The sequence below is a fragment of the Macaca mulatta genome, chromosome 1, assembly GCF_049350105.2.
Source record: "Macaca mulatta isolate MMU2019108-1 chromosome 1, T2T-MMU8v2.0, whole genome shotgun sequence".
NCBI classification, from domain to species: domain Eukaryota; kingdom Metazoa; phylum Chordata; class Mammalia; order Primates; family Cercopithecidae; genus Macaca; species Macaca mulatta.
In genome coordinates, this window is record NC_133406.1 from 110,247,455 (window position 1) to 110,266,515 (window position 19,061).

General features: G+C 56.5%; 1 protein-coding gene across 1 annotated transcript; it reads left to right on the plus strand.

The window, feature by feature from the left end:
* The first annotated feature begins 1,755 nt into the window (after nucleotides 1-1,755).
* On the plus strand, nucleotides 1,756-10,361 carry NES (nestin). Its single transcript, XM_001116693.5, has 4 exons — nucleotides 1,756-2,681; nucleotides 3,814-3,938; nucleotides 5,626-5,699; nucleotides 5,946-10,361. Exons 1-4 carry the CDS (start codon nucleotides 1,899-1,901, stop codon nucleotides 9,821-9,823), a joined length of 4,860 nt encoding a protein of 1,619 aa, XP_001116693.3. The 5' UTR covers nucleotides 1,756-1,898; the 3' UTR covers nucleotides 9,824-10,361.
* The last annotated feature ends 8,700 nt before the right edge of the window (nucleotides 10,362-19,061 follow it).

Below are 19,061 nucleotides of genomic sequence, written 5' to 3' on the forward strand. Positions count from 1 at the left end.
GCTGTACCCTCTACCCAGAAAAACCCCTCCATCCTTTGTGCTGCCCGGCTCTGTCCCCAGCACCTTGGAGGCTGATCAAGTATTCTAGTCATCTTATTATGTTTACCTCCACCACCAGACTATGAGTGCCCATCACTGTTGACCTCACATCACCAAACTATAAGCATTTCCAGGGCTGGGACAGAGTCCCAGCAATCTCTTTGGTGCTGACACATAGTAGGTGCTCAATTAACACTTGAGCTAAATTGGATTTAGCAGCTTGATCAGAAATGCCTTCCCGGAAGATCCCCTCTGTCTCATTATCCCTGCATCTCCTCCCCAGCCCTGCTTCTCCTTCACTGTAAATCCCCCAAATTCCACTTGTCCTTTACCTCCCAGCTCAAGGATGCGCCCCGTCCAGAGAGCCTTCCTTACTACTCTCACCCTTGGTGAGCTCTCTACTTCATAAACTGTAGAATCCTTTTTTTTTTTTTTTTTTTTTTTTTTTTTTTTTTTTGAGACGGAGTCTGGCTCTGTCGCCCGGGCTGGAGTGCAGTGGCCGGATCTCAGCTCACTGCAAGCTCCGCCCCCCGGGTTCCCGCCATTCTCCTGACTCAGCCTCCCGAGTAGCTGGGACTACAGGCGCCGCCACCACGCCCGGCTAGTTTTTTGTATTTTTTTTTAGTAGAGACGGGGTTTCACCGTGTTCGCCAGGATGGTCTCGATCTCCTAACCTCGTGATCCGCCCGTCTCGGCCTCCCAAAGTGCTGGGATTACAGGCTTGAGCCACCGCGCCCGGCCTAACTGTAGAATCCTTAAAAGGCTGTTTTGAAGATTAAGTCAGGTCATGGAAGTAAAATGTTAGAACACGACTGGGCACATCATAAAGGCTGGATAAACTTGGGCTAGTGGTTAGGAAGGAAAGAGTGGCCTCTTCCTGCTGCTTCCACTTCTGAAAGCCGCCAGAGGGCGTCCACCACCCAGAATTCTCTGGCAGGGGGTGCGGGAGAAGGGGCCCCTCCCCAAGAACAGAACTTTCTAAAGTGGATGTTTGAACATCGCAGTTATAGGGAAGAGTTGTAGAAAGGATGGAGAGACAAACGTTCTTAAGCCCATGACGGCCCTTCACCTGGTCGCTCCCTTTTCTGATGGAGACTCGGGCAATAGCGTGTGTGTGTGTGTGTGTGTGTGTGTGTGTGTGTGTGTGTCCCAATATCAGACATTTGTTCTTGTTTTCCAGGCAGTGTCTCCAGCTTCTTTCTGTAATGCTGTAGTACTCTCTCCAGTATTTCAGGAGGATGAGCATTTGTTATTTTAAAAAAAACCAAAAAACAAAAAAAAAACCTGGCCACATTCATTTCTTTCAGCAGCCATGCGATTTCCATCACTGCTCCCATTTTATGGATGAAGAAACTGAGTTAGAGGAATTCAGTAAGTGATACCTCTCTCGGATGTGTCGAGTAACTGAGACTGCACTCCCTCCAGGCTGGAACGTCCTGGCACCCCCACTCCCACAGGCTCGGTTCTGTGCATTATTTGCCTTTTTTGCGGATTGTGACCCTTCTTCACGGCCTCCTCCCTCAGAAAGCCACCACCCTCAGATCCGATTCTCCATGGTAGGGCTTCTTCTTTGGTTCCACTCTCCAGCACCCTGGGGAAGCAGGGACAGAGGCTGCTGCCACTCTCTGACCTCTAAGGGGTTAAGACCTGGGTCCCGCCCCTCTTCCCGCCCGCCTGGCGGGAGTATGAATAGCCTCGCTCCCACTCCCGACTCTCAGTCGCTCAGGCTACTCCCACCCCGCCCCGCCCCGTCATTGTCCCCGTCGGTCTCTTTTCTCTTCGGTCCTAAAAGCTCTGTGAGCCGCTCCCTTTTCCTGGTGCCCAGCGTCTGTCCATCCTCAGTGGGTCAGACGAGCAGGATGGAGGGCTGCATGGGGGAGGAGTCTTTTCAGATGTGGGAGCTCAATCGGCGCCTGGAGGCCTACCTGGGCCGGGTCAAGGCGCTGGAGGAGCAGAATGAGCTGCTCAGCGCCGAGCTCGGGGGGCTCCGGGCACAATCCGGGGACACCTCCTGGCGGGCGCGAGCCGACGATGAGCTGGCGGCCCTGCGGGCCCTCGTTGATCAGCGCTGGCGGGAGAAGCACGCGGCCGAGGTGGCGCGCGACAACCTGGCTGAAGAGCTGGAGGGCGTGGTGGGCCGATGCCAGCAGCTGCGGCTGGCCCGGGAGCGGACGGCGGAGGAGGTAGCCCGCAACCGGCGCGCCGTCGAGGCGGAGAAATGCGCCCGGGCCTGGCTGAGCAGACAGGCGGCAGAGCTGGAGCGCGAGCTAGAGGCTCTACGCCTGGCGCACGAGGAAGAGCGCATCGGCCTGAACGCACAGGCTGCCTGTGCCCCCCGCTGCCCCGCGCCGCCCCGCGGGCCTCCCGCGCCGGCCCCGGAGGTGGAGGAGCTGGCAAGGCGACTGGGCGAGGCGTGGCGCGGGGCAGTGCGCGGCTATCAGGAGCGCGTGGCGCACATGGAGACGTCGCTGGGCCAGGCCCGCGAGCGGCTGGGCCGGGCGGTGCAGGGTGCCCGCGAGGGCCGCCTGGAGTTGCAGCAGCTCCAGGCTGAGCGCGGAGGCCTCCAGGAGCGCAGGGCAGCGTTGGAACAGAGGTTGGAGGGCCGCTGGCAGGAGCGGCTGCGGGCTACTGAAAAGTTCCAGGTGAGGAGGTTGAGGGCCTGGGTGAGAGAAAGTTCCAGAAAGCTCCAGAAAGTCCCTTATGAAGCTCAGAGACCTTCTGGGAAGGGAGTGGGGCTAGCTGGCTGTTGAATCAGGAGCCAGTTCTCAGAAACCTGGTGCCACAAGTCCTAGACTTTTACAGCCCCGTCTAGTGTAGGGTGCGAATGGTGGGGCTTCTCAAAACACATCCCTGGGTGGGCAGTCAGGCCCAAGACTCATTGCAGCAGCACCCCCCCCCCCCCACTCTCTGGGTGGCACCGTCTGGCTCTGATGATGACCGGGGCTCCGGGCCCCTCCCCAGGCTCTGCTATTACTGGGAAGATGCCCAGCACTATCGCCTCTGCGCTGAGTCTGGTGGCCTGGTCACTCAGAATCTCCAAGTTCCTCACAGCCCTCCTTCCCCTGAGGGGAGGAGTGAGGGGCCCTGAATGAATGGTTACCAGCCCCCTCCCATGTCATGGCTTCTCGGCTCCCTGGAGCACATTCCAGAGGCCCATAACAGCTGCTCCTTCTCACAGGGCACAGATGTGACCAGCAGCTGCGAAAACAGCTTCTTGCCTGAGCCACACAGAGGTGCCATGGCCACCTCCCCATCCCTCCTCTCAGAGGAGAGAGAATCCAGAACATGTGGGAAATTGGGTGGGGCGGGGGTGGGAGCCTGCTGTGAGGAGCAGGAGACAGCTATGGGAGATGGGACCAATGGGGGACTGGGGCTGTTTGCCTTCCAGTCCTGCAGGCTCCAGGCCTCTTGATTAATCGTTTTTCCTTCTGCTTCCACTTTTTTTTTCCCTCTTCTCCTCTCCATAACCCATCACCTCCCCTTCCTGTGGGGGCTGTGTTCTGAGCAACATGTGCTACCATTTAATCAGCATCCTCAGAGGAGGAGCAGTGGGAGAGGGCTGAGAGGGCTGACAGGGGCCCTGGGCTTATCTTGGCTGATCCAGAGGGGGCTCTCTGGGCAGGGAGTAGGGTGGGGGAGACGGGGGTCTGCTGCACAGAGAAGTCAGCCAGGGAGCAGGAGGTGCTTCCCAGGCAGCAGCAGCGGGCAGGACACAGGTTGGTTCGCAGAAGGGACCCCAGCCCCTCCGCTGACTGCCTCTTGCCTGCCCTGCAGCTGGCTGTGGAGGCCCTGGAGCAGGAGAAACAGGGCCTACAGAGCCAGATCGCTCAGGTCCTGGAAGGTCGGCAGCAGCTGGCGCATCTCAAGATGTCCCTCAGCCTGGAGGTGGCCACGTACAGGTACGAGATGAGCCCTGTCTACCCAGGCACACAGAGGTGCACACACATGCTGGGGCAGACTGTGTGGCTGAAGGGGACCAGAGGTGTAGGTGATGGTAACTCTGCTGCCACTGGGTTCTGTAACTCTAGGCTAGTGACTTCCACACCGAAACATGTCCTGCCTGAAACCATCTGCTCTCCCGTAGGTTGGAGACCTGAAAAATGTCCTGTGCCCAGGAAATTCCCCCAGGAGAGATGATATTGCTGAGTGGGACAGCCTCTGGAGAGGGGCTGGACCCGTGCGGGGCAACTGTATCCAGACCCTCCCCCCAAGGGGCAAAGCTCCAACTCTATGCGTGCCCACACCCCGGGGGCCATGTCCTTTGGCAACCACGGAAAGGAGGCATTGCAGGCATGGGGTGGCTGCACTGACTTGCCACCTGACCTGGGCCTCAGCCTTGTCTAGGGGCTGAGAGCTGGGCTGGGGGACTTCCAAGGCCTCTTCTAGCCTGGATGTCATGGGGCCTGACTCCTCTGATGCCCCCTAGTGCCCTTGGTCCTGCCCAACCTTTCATCGTCCACATTTTCTGTTTTCCTAGAAATGGCTGAGACCAAGGAGGGGCGGCTTCTCACTTGCTATGTGGCCTTGGGCAAAGCCCGCAGTCTCTTCTGGGAAATTGGCCCTGTTGGCTGAGGGGCCATTGATGGACCCTGAGGAAGGGGCTCTGTGGCTGGTGAAGGGCCATATGAGGTCAGGAAAGGAGGGGAGGCAAGGCCCAGAGATGGAAGGTCAGTGAGGCTCTGGGGAGGATGTGGAAGAGAGGGGCTCCACCACCAGGGAAGAGAAGCCCAGAAGGAAGGCCACAGCATTGGGAAGGACAGAGGTGAGGCTACAGCAAGTGCTAACCAGTCTCAGAGATCATGGAGCAAAGCAGAGAGGAGTAGCTGCTCAGCCTAAGTTGTTGAGTTGATTGGTCCCTGCTCCCCTCATTGGTTCAAGGGGCACTGAGGCAGGGGCCTGGACACAAAGACCTCCGTGCACCGAAGAGCTTGGGATCCAGAGTGCTTAGAGATCCTAAGATGAGGGCCCTGACCCCAAGTGAAACCACCGAGGGGAAGGGTCTGGTGGGCCCCGAGGAATTTAACTGCTGGTTTTTGAGGCATGAAAAGGATTTGGAGAGGGGGAGCTGAATTCATTTGCTTTTGTCTGTCGCTAGCTCTGGGGGCCACCAGGGAAGGAGGAGGGAGCCCATCCCATGGGAACGGCCTGAGAATTCCCACTTCCCCAGAATCCTCTCCTTCTCAGACCCTCCAGATGGTGACTTGGACAATGGCAGCAATTAGCATGAGAATCGGTCCCCCACACAGAGGATGAGGTCATCGGCCTGGGGTGGGAGGAGGAGGCTAGCCTAAGCCTTGTGTGCGTGTGTGTAGGGCAGTGTCCGACTGTGTGGGAATCTGCTTCTATGTCTGAGCTCTGCTGTGTATCCCAATACGGTGTGACTCTGTGTGACCAAGTGTGTGACGTCTGTGGGTATGTGACTATGTGATTTCACCCTGAGTGTGACTTTTGTGTGACATTGTCAAATGAAGAGGAAGCCTGCAGGGCCAGGATGGTACAAGCTCAGCCTGAGTTGTCCCCAGCTGGCTTGCTGCCTGCAGGCCTGGGGGCAGAGGGCTGACCCCACTTTCCCTCCCTCCTCTCCAGGACCCTCCTGGAGGCTGAGAATTCCCGGCTGCAAACACCTGGCGGTGGCTCCAAGACTTCCCTCAGCTTCCCGGGTAAGAGGGGCCAAGATCCCACAGAAACTACCCTGCTTTGCTCTTCATATCCCAGACCTATCTTTCCCTAGAGGCACCAATCTAAATCACAAGTCCGTGGCCTCCAGAGTCAGTGAGCATGCTCTCAGCCCAGCCGTGGGCACCAGGGGCAGGCGCATGGACACTCTTGCCAGTGGTGGCCGCTCTGTGTCTCCCCTCACTGCCAGTGGTATACTGATGCTGTTTCTTCCCCCTCTGCCTTTCCAGACCCCAAGTTGGAGCTGCAATTCCCTGGGACCCCAGAGGGCCGGCGTCTTGGATCTTTGCTCCCAGTCCTGAGCCCAACTTCCCTCCCCTCACCCTTGCCTGCTACCCTTGAGACACCTGTGCCAGCCTTTCTTAAGAACCAAGAATTCCTCCAGGCCCGTACCCCTACCTTGGCCAGCACCCCCATCCCACCCACACCTCAGGCACCCTCTCTTGCTACAGATGCAGAGATCAGAGCCCAGGATGCTCCAGTCACTCTGCTCCAGGCACAGGGTGGGAGGAAACAGGCTCCAGAGCCTCTGCAGGCTGAAGCCAAGGTGGCCATTCCTGCCAGTGTCCTGCCTGGACCAGAGGAGCCTGGGGGCCAGTGGCAAGAGGCCGGTACAGGCCAGTCCCCAGAGGACCATGCCTCCTTGGCCCCACCCGTCAGCCCTGACCACTCCAGTTTAGAGGCTAAGGATGGAGAATCCGGTGGGTCTAGAGTGTTCAGCATATGCCAAGAGGAAGGTGAAGGACAAATACGGGGGTTGGTAGAGAAAGAAACAGCCATAGAGGGTAAAATGGTGAGCAGCTTGCAGCAGGAAATATGGGAAGAACAGGATCCAAACAGGAAGGAAATCCAGGACTCCCAGGTTCCTTTGCAAAATGAAACCCTGAAGTCTCTGGGAGAGGAGATTCAAGAGTCACTGAAGACTCTGGAAAACCAGAGCCATGAGACATTAGAAAGGGAGAATCAAGAATCTCCGAGGTCCTTAGAAGAAGACTTAGATACACTAAAAAGTCTAGAAAAGGAAAATAAAGAGCTATTAAAGGATGTGGAGGTAGTGAGACCTCTAGAAAAAGAGGCTGTAGGCCTACTTAAGCCTATAGGAAAAGAGGACACACAGACATTGCAACCCCTGCAAAAGGAGAATCAAGAACTAATGAAATCTCTTGAAGGTAATCTAGAGACATTTTTATTTCCAGGAAAGGAAAATCAAGAATTAGTAAGTTCTCTGCAAGAGAACTTAGAGTCATTGACAGCTCTGGAAAAGGAGAATCAGGAGCCACTGAGATCTCTAGAAGTAGAGGATGAGGAGGCACTGAGATCTCTGACAAAGGTGAATCAGGAACCCCTGAGGTCTCTTGAAGATGAGAACCAAGAGGCCTTTAGACCTCTGGAAAAAGAGAACCAGGAACCACTGAACTCTCTAGAAGAAGAGGACCAGAGTATTGTGAGACCTCTAGAAACAGAGAATCACACATCACTGAGGTCTTTAGAAGAAGAGGACCAAGAGACACTGAGAACTCTTGAAAAAGAGACTCAACAGCCACAGAGGCCTCTAGGGGAAGAGGATCAGATGACATTAAGACCCCCAGAAAAAGTGGATCCAGAACCACTGAAGTCTTTTGACCAGGAGATAGCTAGACCTCTTGAAAATGAGAATCAAGAGTTATTAAAGTCACTCAAAGAAGAGAGTGTAGAGGCAGTAAAATCTTTAGAAACAGAGCTCCTACAATCACTGAAGTCTGCAGGACAAGAGAACCTGGAAACATTGAAATCTCCAGAAACTGAGGCACCACTGTGGTCTCTAGAAGAAATAAATCAGGGGACAATGAAACCTCTAGAAATTCAAGAACCACTGGAGTCTGTGGAAGTGAACCAAGAGACATTGAGACTCCTAGAAGAGGAGAATCAGGAACCATTGAGATCTCTAGGAGCATGGAACCTGGAGAATTTGAGATCTCCAGAGGAGGTAGACAAGGAAAGTCAAAGGAATCTGGAAGAGGAAGAGAACCTGGGGAAGGGAGAGAACCAAGAGTCACTGAGGTCTCTGGAGGAGGAGAGACAGGAGCTGCCGCAGTCTGCAGATGTGCAGAGGTGGGAAGATACGGTGGGAAAGGACCAAGAACTGTTTCAGGAAAGCCCCGCTGGGATGGCTGGAGTGGAAAATGAGGATGAGGCAGAGCTGAACCTGAGGGAACAGGATGGCTTCGCTGGGAAGGAGGAGGTGGTAGAGCAGGGAGAGGCGAATGCCACAGAGGAGGTCTGGATCCCAGGCGAGGGGCACCCAGAGAGCCCTGAGCCCAAAGAGCAGAGAGGCCTAGCCGAGGGAGCTAGTGGGAAGGGAGGGGCTGAGGGCCTCCAGGACCCCGAAGGACAATCACAACAGGTGGGGGCCCCAGGCCTCCAAGCTCCCCAGGGGCTGCCAGAGGCGATAGAGCCCCTGGTGGAAGATGAGGATGTGGCCCCACGGGGTGGCCAAGCTTCCCCAGAGGTCACGTTGGCGTCAGAGCCTGTCACGGGTGAGTCTGCTGTGGGAGCTGAGCCAGGCCCGTGGCAGGAGGTGGGAGGGCTGGAGGACTCAGGCCATCTGACCAGGGAAGAGGTGATGGAACCACCCCTGGAAGAGGAGAATTTGGAGGCAAAGAGGGTTCAGGGCTTGGAAGGGCCTAGAAAGGACCCAGAGGAGGCAGGTGCTCTGGGGACAGAGCTCTCCGAGTTGCCCAGGAAGAGTAGAGACCCTTGGGAGTCTCCCAAGGGTTGGGAGGAGTCAGAGGCTGAGGCCCCCAGGGAAGCAGAGGAGGCGTTCCCTGCTGAGACCCTGGGCCACGATGGAAGTGATGCCCCTCCACCTCCGCCCCTGGGGTCAGAGGAAGCTGAGAAGGATGTACCACCAGTGCTGGTCTCCCCCAGCCCAACGTACACCCCAATCCTGGAAGATGCCCCTGGGCCCCAGCCTCAGGCTGAAGGGAGCCAGGAGGCTAGCTGGGGGGTGCAGGGGAGGGCTGAGGCCCTGGGGAAAGTAGAGAGTGAGCAGGAGGAGTTGGGTTCTGGGGAGATCCCCAAGGGCCTCCAAGAGGAGGGGGAGGAGAGCAGAGAAGAGAGTGAGGAGGATGAGCTGGGGGAGACTCTTCCCGACTCCACTCCCCTGGGCCTCTACCTCAGGTCCCCCACTTCCCCCAAGTGGGACCCCACTGGAGAGCAGAGGCCACCCCCTCAAGGGAAGACTGGAAAGGAGGGCTGGGACCCTGCTGCCCTGGCTTCCAAGGGCCTTGAGGCCCCACCCTCAGAAGAGGAGGAGGGGGAGGAGGGAGAAGAAGAGTGCGGCCGTGACTCTGACCTGTCAGAGGAATTTGAGGACCTGGGGACTGAGGCATCTTTTCTTCCTGGGGTCCCTGGGGAGGTGGCGGAACCTCTAGGCCAGGTGCCTCAGCTGCTACTGGAGCCTGCAGCCTGGGATCGGGATGGGGAGTCTGATGGGTTTGCAGATGAGGAAGAAAGTGGGGAGGAGGGAGAGGAGGATGAGGAGAAGGGGAGGGAGCCAGAGGCTGGGCGGTGGGGGCCAGGATCCTCTGTTGGCAGCCTCCAGGCCCTGAGTAGCTCCCAGAGAGGGGACTTCCTGGAGTCTGATTCTGTGGGTGTCAGTGTCCCCTGGGATGACGGCTTGAGGGGTGCAGTGGCTGGTGCCCCCATGACTGCCCTGGAAACTGAGTCCCAGGACAGTGCTGAGCCTTCTGGTTCAGAAGAAGAGTCAGACCCTGTTTCCTTGGAGAGGGAAGACAAAGTCCCTGGCCCTCTGGAGGTCCCCGGTGGGATGGAGGACTCAGGCCCAGGGGCAGACATCATTGGTGTTAATGGCCAGGGTCCCAACTTGGAGGAGAAGTCACAGCATGTGAATGGGGGAGTGATGAACGGACTGGAGCAGTCTGAGGAAGTGGGGCAAGGGACGCTGCTCGTCCCTGAGGAAGACCGAGGGAGCCCCTTTCAGGAGGAGGAGGGGAGTGCCCTGAAGACCTCTTGGGCAGGGGCTCCTGTTCACCTGGGCCAGGGTCAGTTCCTGAAGTTCACTCAGAGAGAAGGAGATAGAGAGTCCTGGTCCTCAGGGGAGGACTAGGGAAAGACCATCTCCCTGGCACTGGGGACTTAGGGGTGCAGGGAGTGGGAGGATGTCTCCAAGCCCGCTCCCTGCTCAGGGGCAGCACTCTTAACTTATGATCTCTTGACCTGTGGTTTCTGGCTGAGAGGCCTGGCCGGCTAAGGTGAAAAGGGGTGTGGCAAAGGAGCCTACTCCAAGAATGGAGGCTGTAGGAATATAACCTCCTGCCCTGCAAAGAGGATCTCTTGCCTGCACCATCTCATAGGCTAAGTAAGCTGAATCCCGATAGTACTAGGCCCCCTTCCCTCCACATCCCATCAGCTGGAAAAGTCCTGTAGCCCAGAGCCTTCTCCAAAGGAAGGGTGACATGCTGGCTTTTGTGCCCAAGCTCACCAGCCCTGCCCCATCTCACTGCAGTAGCACCACCCTCCTGGGCTGTCTGGCCTGTGGCTAATGGAGGTGATGGCACTCCCGTGTCCTGACCCCCCCATCCCTGCCACCTGTGGCCCTGCCTGGCTAGTCCCTGCCTGAATAAAGTAATGCCTCTGCCTTCCAAGTCTGGACTCTTCCTTCCGCCTCTCAGAGGGGCCCCTCAGAGTTAGTACAGGAGCAGAGATGGGGTGGTGGGGGAGACTGTTGGGGAGGAGGGATGAGATGCTGGTGCTGGGGAGGGGCTGCCTCCTGAGGAGAGGAGGACCCTGGAGACCTCCCTGGAGACCTCCTTGGGGGATGAGGGCAGACAGACCCAAGCTGCAGACAGCAGTGCTGGGGCCTGGGGAGGGCCAGGGGCTGTAGCTTGGCTGGGGGAGGCCAGTCCAGGTGACCTCAGCGCCTGCAGAAGCCAGGCCTGTCATCATCTCTGCCCACAGCACTGATTACAGGGATTAGGCCTTGGGGCCACCCCCACCCTGGTATGTCCCCCGCCATTAGCCCCTTGGTGCCGCCAGCATAATAAGCCCCCTTGTCTCCAAACCCAAACAAGTGGTCTGGCCTGATCTGCTCCCCCTGGCTTGGTGGGAGCAGGGTGAAGGAAGAGGCAGGCCTATTCGGCTTCAGTCTGGCTGCGTGGCCTCAGGTCAGCATTGATCCTCTAAGCCTCAGACTCTGCCACACAATGAGAGAGGCTGGGCCAGGTGACCTGGGAGCCTCCCTGGGCCCAGGAGAGCAGGAAGGAGGCTGAGGACAGCATAGCTCTTCGGTAGGACTTCCCTCCAACGCTGCAGCAGGAGGCAGGGGAGAGGGGAGAGTGGGGGGCTGAACTGTCGGGGTCGGGGCTGGGGGTGTGCTGATGACAGTGCTGTGCTGGCAGCAGCTTAGCCCAAGGGTCCTCCAGCCACAGCGTCTCCTCCTCCCCCCGCTTCCCAGGAACTCTCTGTGTCCCTGTGTAGGACAGGGAGGGGACCAGGGGTTCCTGGATTAGGTGGGGCCTGCAGGCCTTGAAGTCAGGATACCCAAATAGAAACCACTCGCTGCTTCAGCTCTGTGGGGAAGGAAGATCTGGCGACACCTCTAAATAGCGCTGGTGGGGGTGGGATAGGGGCTGCCAAACAAATGTTCCAGTTTGGAGCGGATCCCAAGTCCGGGAGCAGGCTCTCCCTCCCTTTGGGCTCAGGGCTGAGGGCTGGAGAAAGATGAGAAGATGAAGTCCCAGCCCCTCTGGCTCCTACTCCTGTCCTCCAGTCAGAGAGGGGTGGGTAGGGGCCTCCCTGACAGGCCCTCACTGTCTGCCTCTCTGCCTGTCTTCATCTAGCACCTCTGTCTTGGGCACCCAGGCTCCATTTCTCACCCACTATGCCCCATCCCTCAGGGGCCGGGATCCTGTCTCTCCCCACCCCGCCCTCCTGGCAGCCCAAGCCTCCGCTCTCTCCTTCCTGTACCCACTGCTAACAAGGCCCTATCTGATCCTGCCAGGCTGCTAGGCCTAGGGCCAGTGCATTGGCATCCAGGCAAGGAAGGTCCACTCCCTGCCCCTCCAATGGGACAGAGGTGCCCTGTGCTTGATCTCCCCAGGCCCTCGGGCACCTCCGCTTGGGCAAGGGCCGAGGACGGGGGCCTAGCCAAGCAGTCCTTCCCTGTGTCTGGTGCCCACCCTACCCCCCCGCCCACAGGACTCCTGATCCCATATAGAGTTACCACACTGGCCATTGCTGCCAATAATCTCAAACAGGGTAGAAGCGAGGACTTCCCTAAGGGGATATGTCGTGGGAGGCGTGTTCTCTTTGGAAGTGATTGTCAATGCAGCAAGAGGAGCGAGGGTTGGACAGTAACAGGGACATTCCTGGTGGTGAGAACAGGAGCGGTCATCATTTGTCAACAACTATTTACTGAGCATCTACCACATGCCATGTGCTGTGCAGGCACTGGGGAGCCACAGATAAAGAACAACGGGCTTCCTCACTCAGGCAGCTTTACCTACCAGTTGAACAAGGGCTTCTGAGTGGAAATCATATCTGAAAACAGTGAAGTGCCCTAGGTTATGGGAGCAGAGTGCAGGGGACCTCGCCTGACCTGGGTTGGGGGCGTACGGGAGGGGTAGACAGGGAAGGCTCTCCTGAGAACCTGAAAGATGAGCAGGAGTGGCCAGTTGGGGAGGAGGAGAAGGAAAGGGGTTCTAGTCAGAGGGAACAGCATGTGCAAAGTTCAGAGGCAGGAAGAGAAAGCCTGGGCAACTGAGAAAGAGAAGGAAGGCTCCTGTGCCAGATGGTGGAGGAGGGAAGAGAAAGTTCATCATGAGACTGAAGACAGAGTCAGGGTTTGGGGACAGAGGTCTCATTAGATAGCCAGGAAATAAAGACTTCTACGTATTTGGAGGCAATGAGTGAATTCTGAAGCGAGAGCTTCTAAAGGGTTGCAAGCAGAGGTGACCTGACCAGGTTTGCATTTCTTTCCTTCTTTTTTTTTTTCTTTTGAGAAGGAGTCTCATTCTGTCGCCCAGCCTGGAGTGCAGTGATGCGATCTTGGCTACTCCAATCTCTGCCTCCCCGGTTCAAGCAATTCTCTTGCCTCAGCCTCCCAAGTAGCTGGGATTACAGGTGCCCGAGGCCACGCCCAGCTAATTTTTGTTATTTTTTGTTTGCTTGCTTGTTTTTTGAAACGGGAGTCTCATTCTGTCACCCAGGCTGGAGTGCAGTGGTGCAATCTCGGCTCACTGCAACCTCTGCCTCCCCAGTTCAAGAGATTCTCCTGCCTCAGTCTCCAGAGTAGCTGGGATTACAGGCACCTGACACCACACCCAGCTAATTTTTGTATAGTAGAGACAGGGTTTCAGCATGATGGCCAGGTTAGTCTCAAACTCCTGACCTCAAGTGATCCGCCTGCGTCGGCCTCCCAAAGTTCTGGGATTACGGGCGTGAGCCACCACCCCCGGCCCAGGTTTGCATTTCAAGTCGAACTCTGGCTGCTGCGTGAAAACAGGTTGGTGTGGGCAGGAGGGCTTCAGGGAGGCTGCTACCTGCCATAGTGCAGGCAGGAGACAGTGGCGGTGGCAGTGGTGGAGAGGAGACACATGAGGAAAGGGAATCTCAGGACTTGGTAATCCATGGTAGGGGATGGGGGGGATATGCTAGCAGAGGGTCCCAGGTTTTTGGCTGGGCAGCTGGCAGACATAGGACTATTTTCTGAGCGGCAGCGTCCAGCAGGAAATTGTGACCTCCAGGAGGAGGTGCTTGAGGTAGGTGGACACGTGGAGCTGGAGCACAGGAGAGAGGGCCAGGTTGGAGACAAGAATTAGGGGGTCGCTGGCCTAGAGATCCCCCAGAGAGAGCATATAAGATGAAGAGAGCCCTGGACAGAGCTCCAGAGGAGTTTCTGACAGAGAGGAGATGACTGGGAAGGAGCTGGAAAAGGAGGCCAGAGTAGAAGCAAAACCAGGGAACTTCGGAGTCTCAGACATGCTGTCATCATGGGAGTTTCTGGGACAGCAAGACCTTTGTCCTGGTCATCGCCCAGAGCCTAGCTCAGTGCCTGGGAGCCCAGGAGGTGCTGAATAAATGCGTATTAAATAAATGAATGGCCATGACAGACAACGGGACACACTTCTGAGGGTGAAGTCCCAGGGGAGGGAGCACAGAGGGACAGTATCCCCCCTGCCCCCACCCCTCCAATCAGTGCAAGGACAAGTGGGAGGTTATTCTGGGGCCTCCTCTGGGTAAATATAGCTTTTGGATGGGGTGGGGCCGGGTGGGGGGCCGGAGGTGGCTTCCTCGGTTTGTTTGGGGCACTTCCTTATAAGGCTGTGCAGGCTGAGGCGCCTCAGAGGGTGAGGTTAGGGGCTGAGCTCTCCATTCAAGCCAGCCTGATGCTGTCCCATTGCTGCTGCTGCTGCTCCTGCCGCCATTGCCACGAGTCTCAGAGGAAATCAAAGGCCTAGGTGTTGGGCTCGGCCAAGGGAGCACAGAGTGTGGTCTCTTAAAGGGCTCCTTCAGCCTTAATGTCTGTGTGAGAGCCCAGCCCTGGAGTGGGGAGAGTACGTTCTTCCAGGGTCCTCTCAGAAAGAGACACTGGACACCTCCTTCCCCCGTGGGGCCTTCCTGGGACTGGGTCATCCCCAGAGGCACCACACAGCTAGGACATCCTGTGGTCTAACCTTGATCCCTGCCACTGCAGGGTCTGTGCCTCTTTCTCTGGTCTCTTGAGATCAAAGAATCAGAATTCATTTATTGCCTCCAAAGAAAGGCCCTGGTCCTCCACGTCCCTCCCCACCCCCTTCTCAGCCCCTCCCTGGGGAACCAGCTGCTGCCACTTGACCCTGTGGTGTCACAGCTGCTGTCAGCAATGCCATGCTCATGAAGCAGGGAGAGAGGAATGTGATTTAATTTCAGCTGGAATGTGCTCTCTGAGGCTGCCCATGGAAGGGAGAGGGGATGGAAAAAAAGCCCACCTAAGCCCAGGAAACCCGAGACGACTCTGGGCTTGGGCACAGGCTCCTGGGTCCCAGCTGGACCCCCAGCCCCACCCACAGGGGAGAGCTAAGTTCCAGGATGGATCCTACAGCAGGACAGATGGAAGTTAGACTTGAGGGTCTTCTTGGGAGGTGGGAAAATAGGATGTTTCTTGAATGCAGCTCAAGTACCTGAAGAAAGGACTCAGGCACTCTGTTCCTGAATCTACAGGCTGACCTTAAAAAGACTAGGATGAGAAGAATCTCAAGTGGCTGAACCAGGGGAGGAGATGCTTGGCTCAGAAGCAGAGGGAGGGGCAGAAAGAATGGCCCACAGAGGAAAATGTGGCCCTCTCTCTTTCCTCTCTCATGGCACTGGGGTCTCCCATCTACCTCCCTGCTGGGAGCCCTCTTTCCCCTCCCCCCCCCTCCTCCTCCTCCTCCTTCTTCTTCTTCTTCTGATGGAGATCTTGTCTGTCACCCAGGCTGGAGTGCAGTGGCACTATCCTAGTTCACTGCAGCCTTGACCTCCTTGGTTCACAACAGCCATCCTCCCACCTCAGCCTCTCAAGTTGCTGGGACTGCAGGCATAAGCCACCAGACCTGGCTAATTTTTGTATTTGTAGTAGAGACAGGCTCTTGCTATGTTACCTAGGCTGGTCTTGAACTCCTGGGCTCAAGTGATCTGCCTGCTTTGGCCTCCCCAAATGCTGAGATTACAGGCATGAGCCACTGTGACTGGCCTCTCAGTCTTTCTAACACAGCATTCCCACACCCAGATCAGGCTTGTCTCTTCTCCCACATTTCAAGGGTAGAGGCCCTGCCTCCTACTCCCCAAAGCCTTCCCCAAGCCCCACTATTCCAGGGGCTCCAAGGTGGATGTCCCTCCTGTACTTGATGCTCTGGCCCCAAAGGGATGGACCCTAGATCCCAGAGTCCCAGGCCCTAGAGCCCTCTTCCTTCCTCAACCTTCTCTTCTAGTCACAGTCTCCCCTCCCCCCGAGTCCCGTTCACTCTCCCCACCCCCATGACTCAGCTGTGGCTCCAGAAATAAACCAAGGCAGGTGCCAGGAGGCCTCTGTCGAGGAACCCCCTCCCAACAGCTGCCGTCTCAGCTGCTTGCAAGTGCCAGGGCCCCAGAGCCCCAGGCAGGCTGGCTGGGAGACTTTACAGTGGGGGAATGCTCCGCTGGCTCTGGCCCCCTCCTGGGTCTTCAGGACTCCATCCTCTTCACAAAGGAGAGACATTTGCCACTCAGGGACCCAACTCTCCTTCCCTGTCTCCCCATTTTCACCTCTCTTCTGTCTTCTGCCTACTTTCCTCCCTCCTCCCTGGTCCCTTCCCAAGTTCTGAGTCTTTTTTTTTTTTTTTTTTTTTTTTGAGACGGAGTCTCGCTCTGTCGCCCAGGCTGGAGTGCAGTGGTGCGATCTCCGCTCACTGCAAGCTCCGCCTCCCGGGTTCACGCCATTCTCCTGCCTCAGCCTCCATAGTAGCTGGGACTACAGGTGCCCGCCACCACACCCGGCTAATTTTTTTGTATTTTTAGTAGAGACGGGGTTTCACCGTGTTAGCCAGGATGGTCTCGATCTCCTGACTTTGTGATCCACCCGGCTCAGCCTCCCAAAGTGCTGGGATTACAGGCGTGAGCCACCGTGCCTGGCGCAATTTCTGAGTCTTTTGGTCTCTCCAGGATTTCTTCCTTTCACTTGCCAGGAAATTATGTCAGAGAGAACTTCGGTTCACCTTGATGGAGAAACTGAGGCACAGAGCGATGTCCCTTGCCAGTGATACTAGGAATTCCTAGATGCCACTTGGGGTCTATATAACATGGGCCAGGGCAGGCAAGGTGGCTTATGCCTGTAATCCCAGCACTTTGGGAGGCTGAGGCGGGAGGATCGCTTGAGCCCAGTAGTTCGAGACCAGCTTGAACAACATGGAGAAACCTCATTCCTACAAAAACAAAAACAAAAACAAAAAGTTTCCTGCCTGGTAGCATGCGCCTTGTAGTCCCAGCTGCTGAGGAGGCTGAGGCATGAGAATCGCTTGAGCCTGGGAGGCAGAGTTTGCAGTGAGCCAAGATCGTGCCTCTGCACTACAATCTGGGCGACAAAGTGAGACCCTGTCTTAAAAAAATGAAACAAAAACCCATGGGCCAGGGGACTGTGGGCTAGCCCCCTTAAATATTCCAGTCCTGTGGTCGACAGCCTCCCCATTAGCAAGCTCTCTAAATACTAAGGAAGAAGCATCCGGGAATAAACACAGAAGCCACAAGATCCACCCACTCAGACAATTAACTAGTCTAGAGTCTCTCAGTGGGGGGAATTTCCTCACATTCTTCCTTTTCTCCTGTTTTCTTTTCTTTTTCCTTCCTTTTTTTCCTTTCTTTCCTTTCCTTCCTCATGCTCTGCCCCTGCCTCTTTCAGTTCTCCCTTCTCAGGAGGAAGTAGGCTGCTTTGCAGAATGCAGAGCGGAAGTCAGATCTCAGGAAGGACCTCCAGTCTGTGGATTGAAAGAACTTGCACAGCTGGGAGAGACAGCACCTGGGCCCTCACTCCAGGCAGAGATCTGGCTGCAGCCCCCAGGGAAAGTCCACTCACCCACGGGAGTCTGACGGGCTAAGCATTTTTGGAAGTCTTTAGGAGCTGCTGTGTCACAGCAGGGAGCCGGAACAATGGGACTCTTTCTTTCCCTGTGCAGGAGACAGGCCCACAGACAGGGCCTCACAGCTAGGACAAAGGCCCCAGTGAGGTCAGGACAGTGCTGTGGGAGTTGGGGTTGTGGGGGAGGAATGGGCAGGTAGGTGTGTGGTAGAGCAGCCTGGAAGGAAGGAAGCTGGAGGCCCTAGCAAATAAGTTGGGGCTCTCTGGAAGGCCATCTCACCAGGCTGCCAGGCCCCTCGGCAATGTTCAAGCCCCTAAATCTCACCCAGGCTGGGTCTCTTCTCTCCATACACATTCTGATCTCCTTCATTCCCAGGAAACTGAAAACTCTGCAAAGGGACCCCTGTTTAGACATGTGGGAATGAGGCTGAGAGCTTAACCACACGTCCAGGGGCTTGGCAGGGGTGAGCACATCGTTAGATTGGTGCTGTGCCCTGGAAGCAGAGGCAGACACAGATGTGGCCCCTACTCCACATCCCCAAAGATGGGGCTGACACTCTATGAGGGGCCAATTCCTCCTGCCCAAGGCCAGGATAGGACACACATACACGCACACACACACAGGGACTGGGCCAGGGGTTGGACTCTGTGCAGGACGCTGAGTCACCCGTGGACCAGCTCCGCCTTCCCCAGGAAGCCCAACAAAGCCAGGAGAGGGCTTCCGTTTCCGGGCCCCACCAGAACACCCGGGCAGGTATCAGGGACAGGGCAGGATTCCAGCTTCAGCCTGTCTACCTCTGAAGCTCTCCTGATCAATACATCAGAGAAGATGATGGAGCCCTCCTGCCGCTCTTGGGGAGAGTCGGTGAGAATGCCTTGATGGGAAACCAAAGCCCCTTCCAGCTCACCACCATGGGCTCTCTGGGGAAATCCAATATACTATCAAACTCCACCTCAGGGGACCTCCCTTAAGAGCCCAAGGACAGACACTGCCCCTCCCCAGCCTTCTCCTCTTAAGGCCCTACTTTCAAAGGCCCACCTTGATCTTCATCCACTCAGTTCCACCTAAATCCCCTGAGAGCCCTAAAAATGCATTGACTGTACAATCACAGGGTAACACAGGATAAAGTGAGGATCTGCTCTGGCCCCAGAATCATCCTCTTCCCTATAGCTCCTTAAGAAACAGAAGTCTCTGCTCCCTAGCGACGCAGGGCTGAGTTGTGTGGGGGGCAGAAGGTGGGGCAGGTGAGGCCTGAGGTGAGGAAGGAACGTGGTGGTAGGTGGGTGTGGGAGGTCACACTGGTATATCAGAGACCAGCTGGTGTCAAGTTTAGAAATAGGGTGGGGAAGGGCCAGGAGCTAGGCAGGGATGGCCTGGGAGAGCCCCAGCTCCCACCAACACAGAGCTGTATTGAACCTGTGTCTGCCTGTCTTGCCCACTATCTCTGGGTCTCCCGGTATTACTATCAGTCTTTGTTCCTCTGGATCTGTCTCCCTGTCTCTGGATTTTACTGGCTTCAGAGAAGGAATAAGTATTGCCCTTGTGGGTGATGTGCTGTAACAAAGTGGGCACATGCAGGAGTGTGTACATACGACAGTGTGCACGTGTGTGCCTATGTGTGACTGTGTGTGCCTAACTGAGGATCTGCAGGAATGTTCTCTCATCATGAGGACAGACTGCATCCTGATATGCACTTCACCAACAATTCTGTGCACTGGGAGAAGGGTGCGCGCGCGCGCGCACACACACACACACACACACACACACACACACACA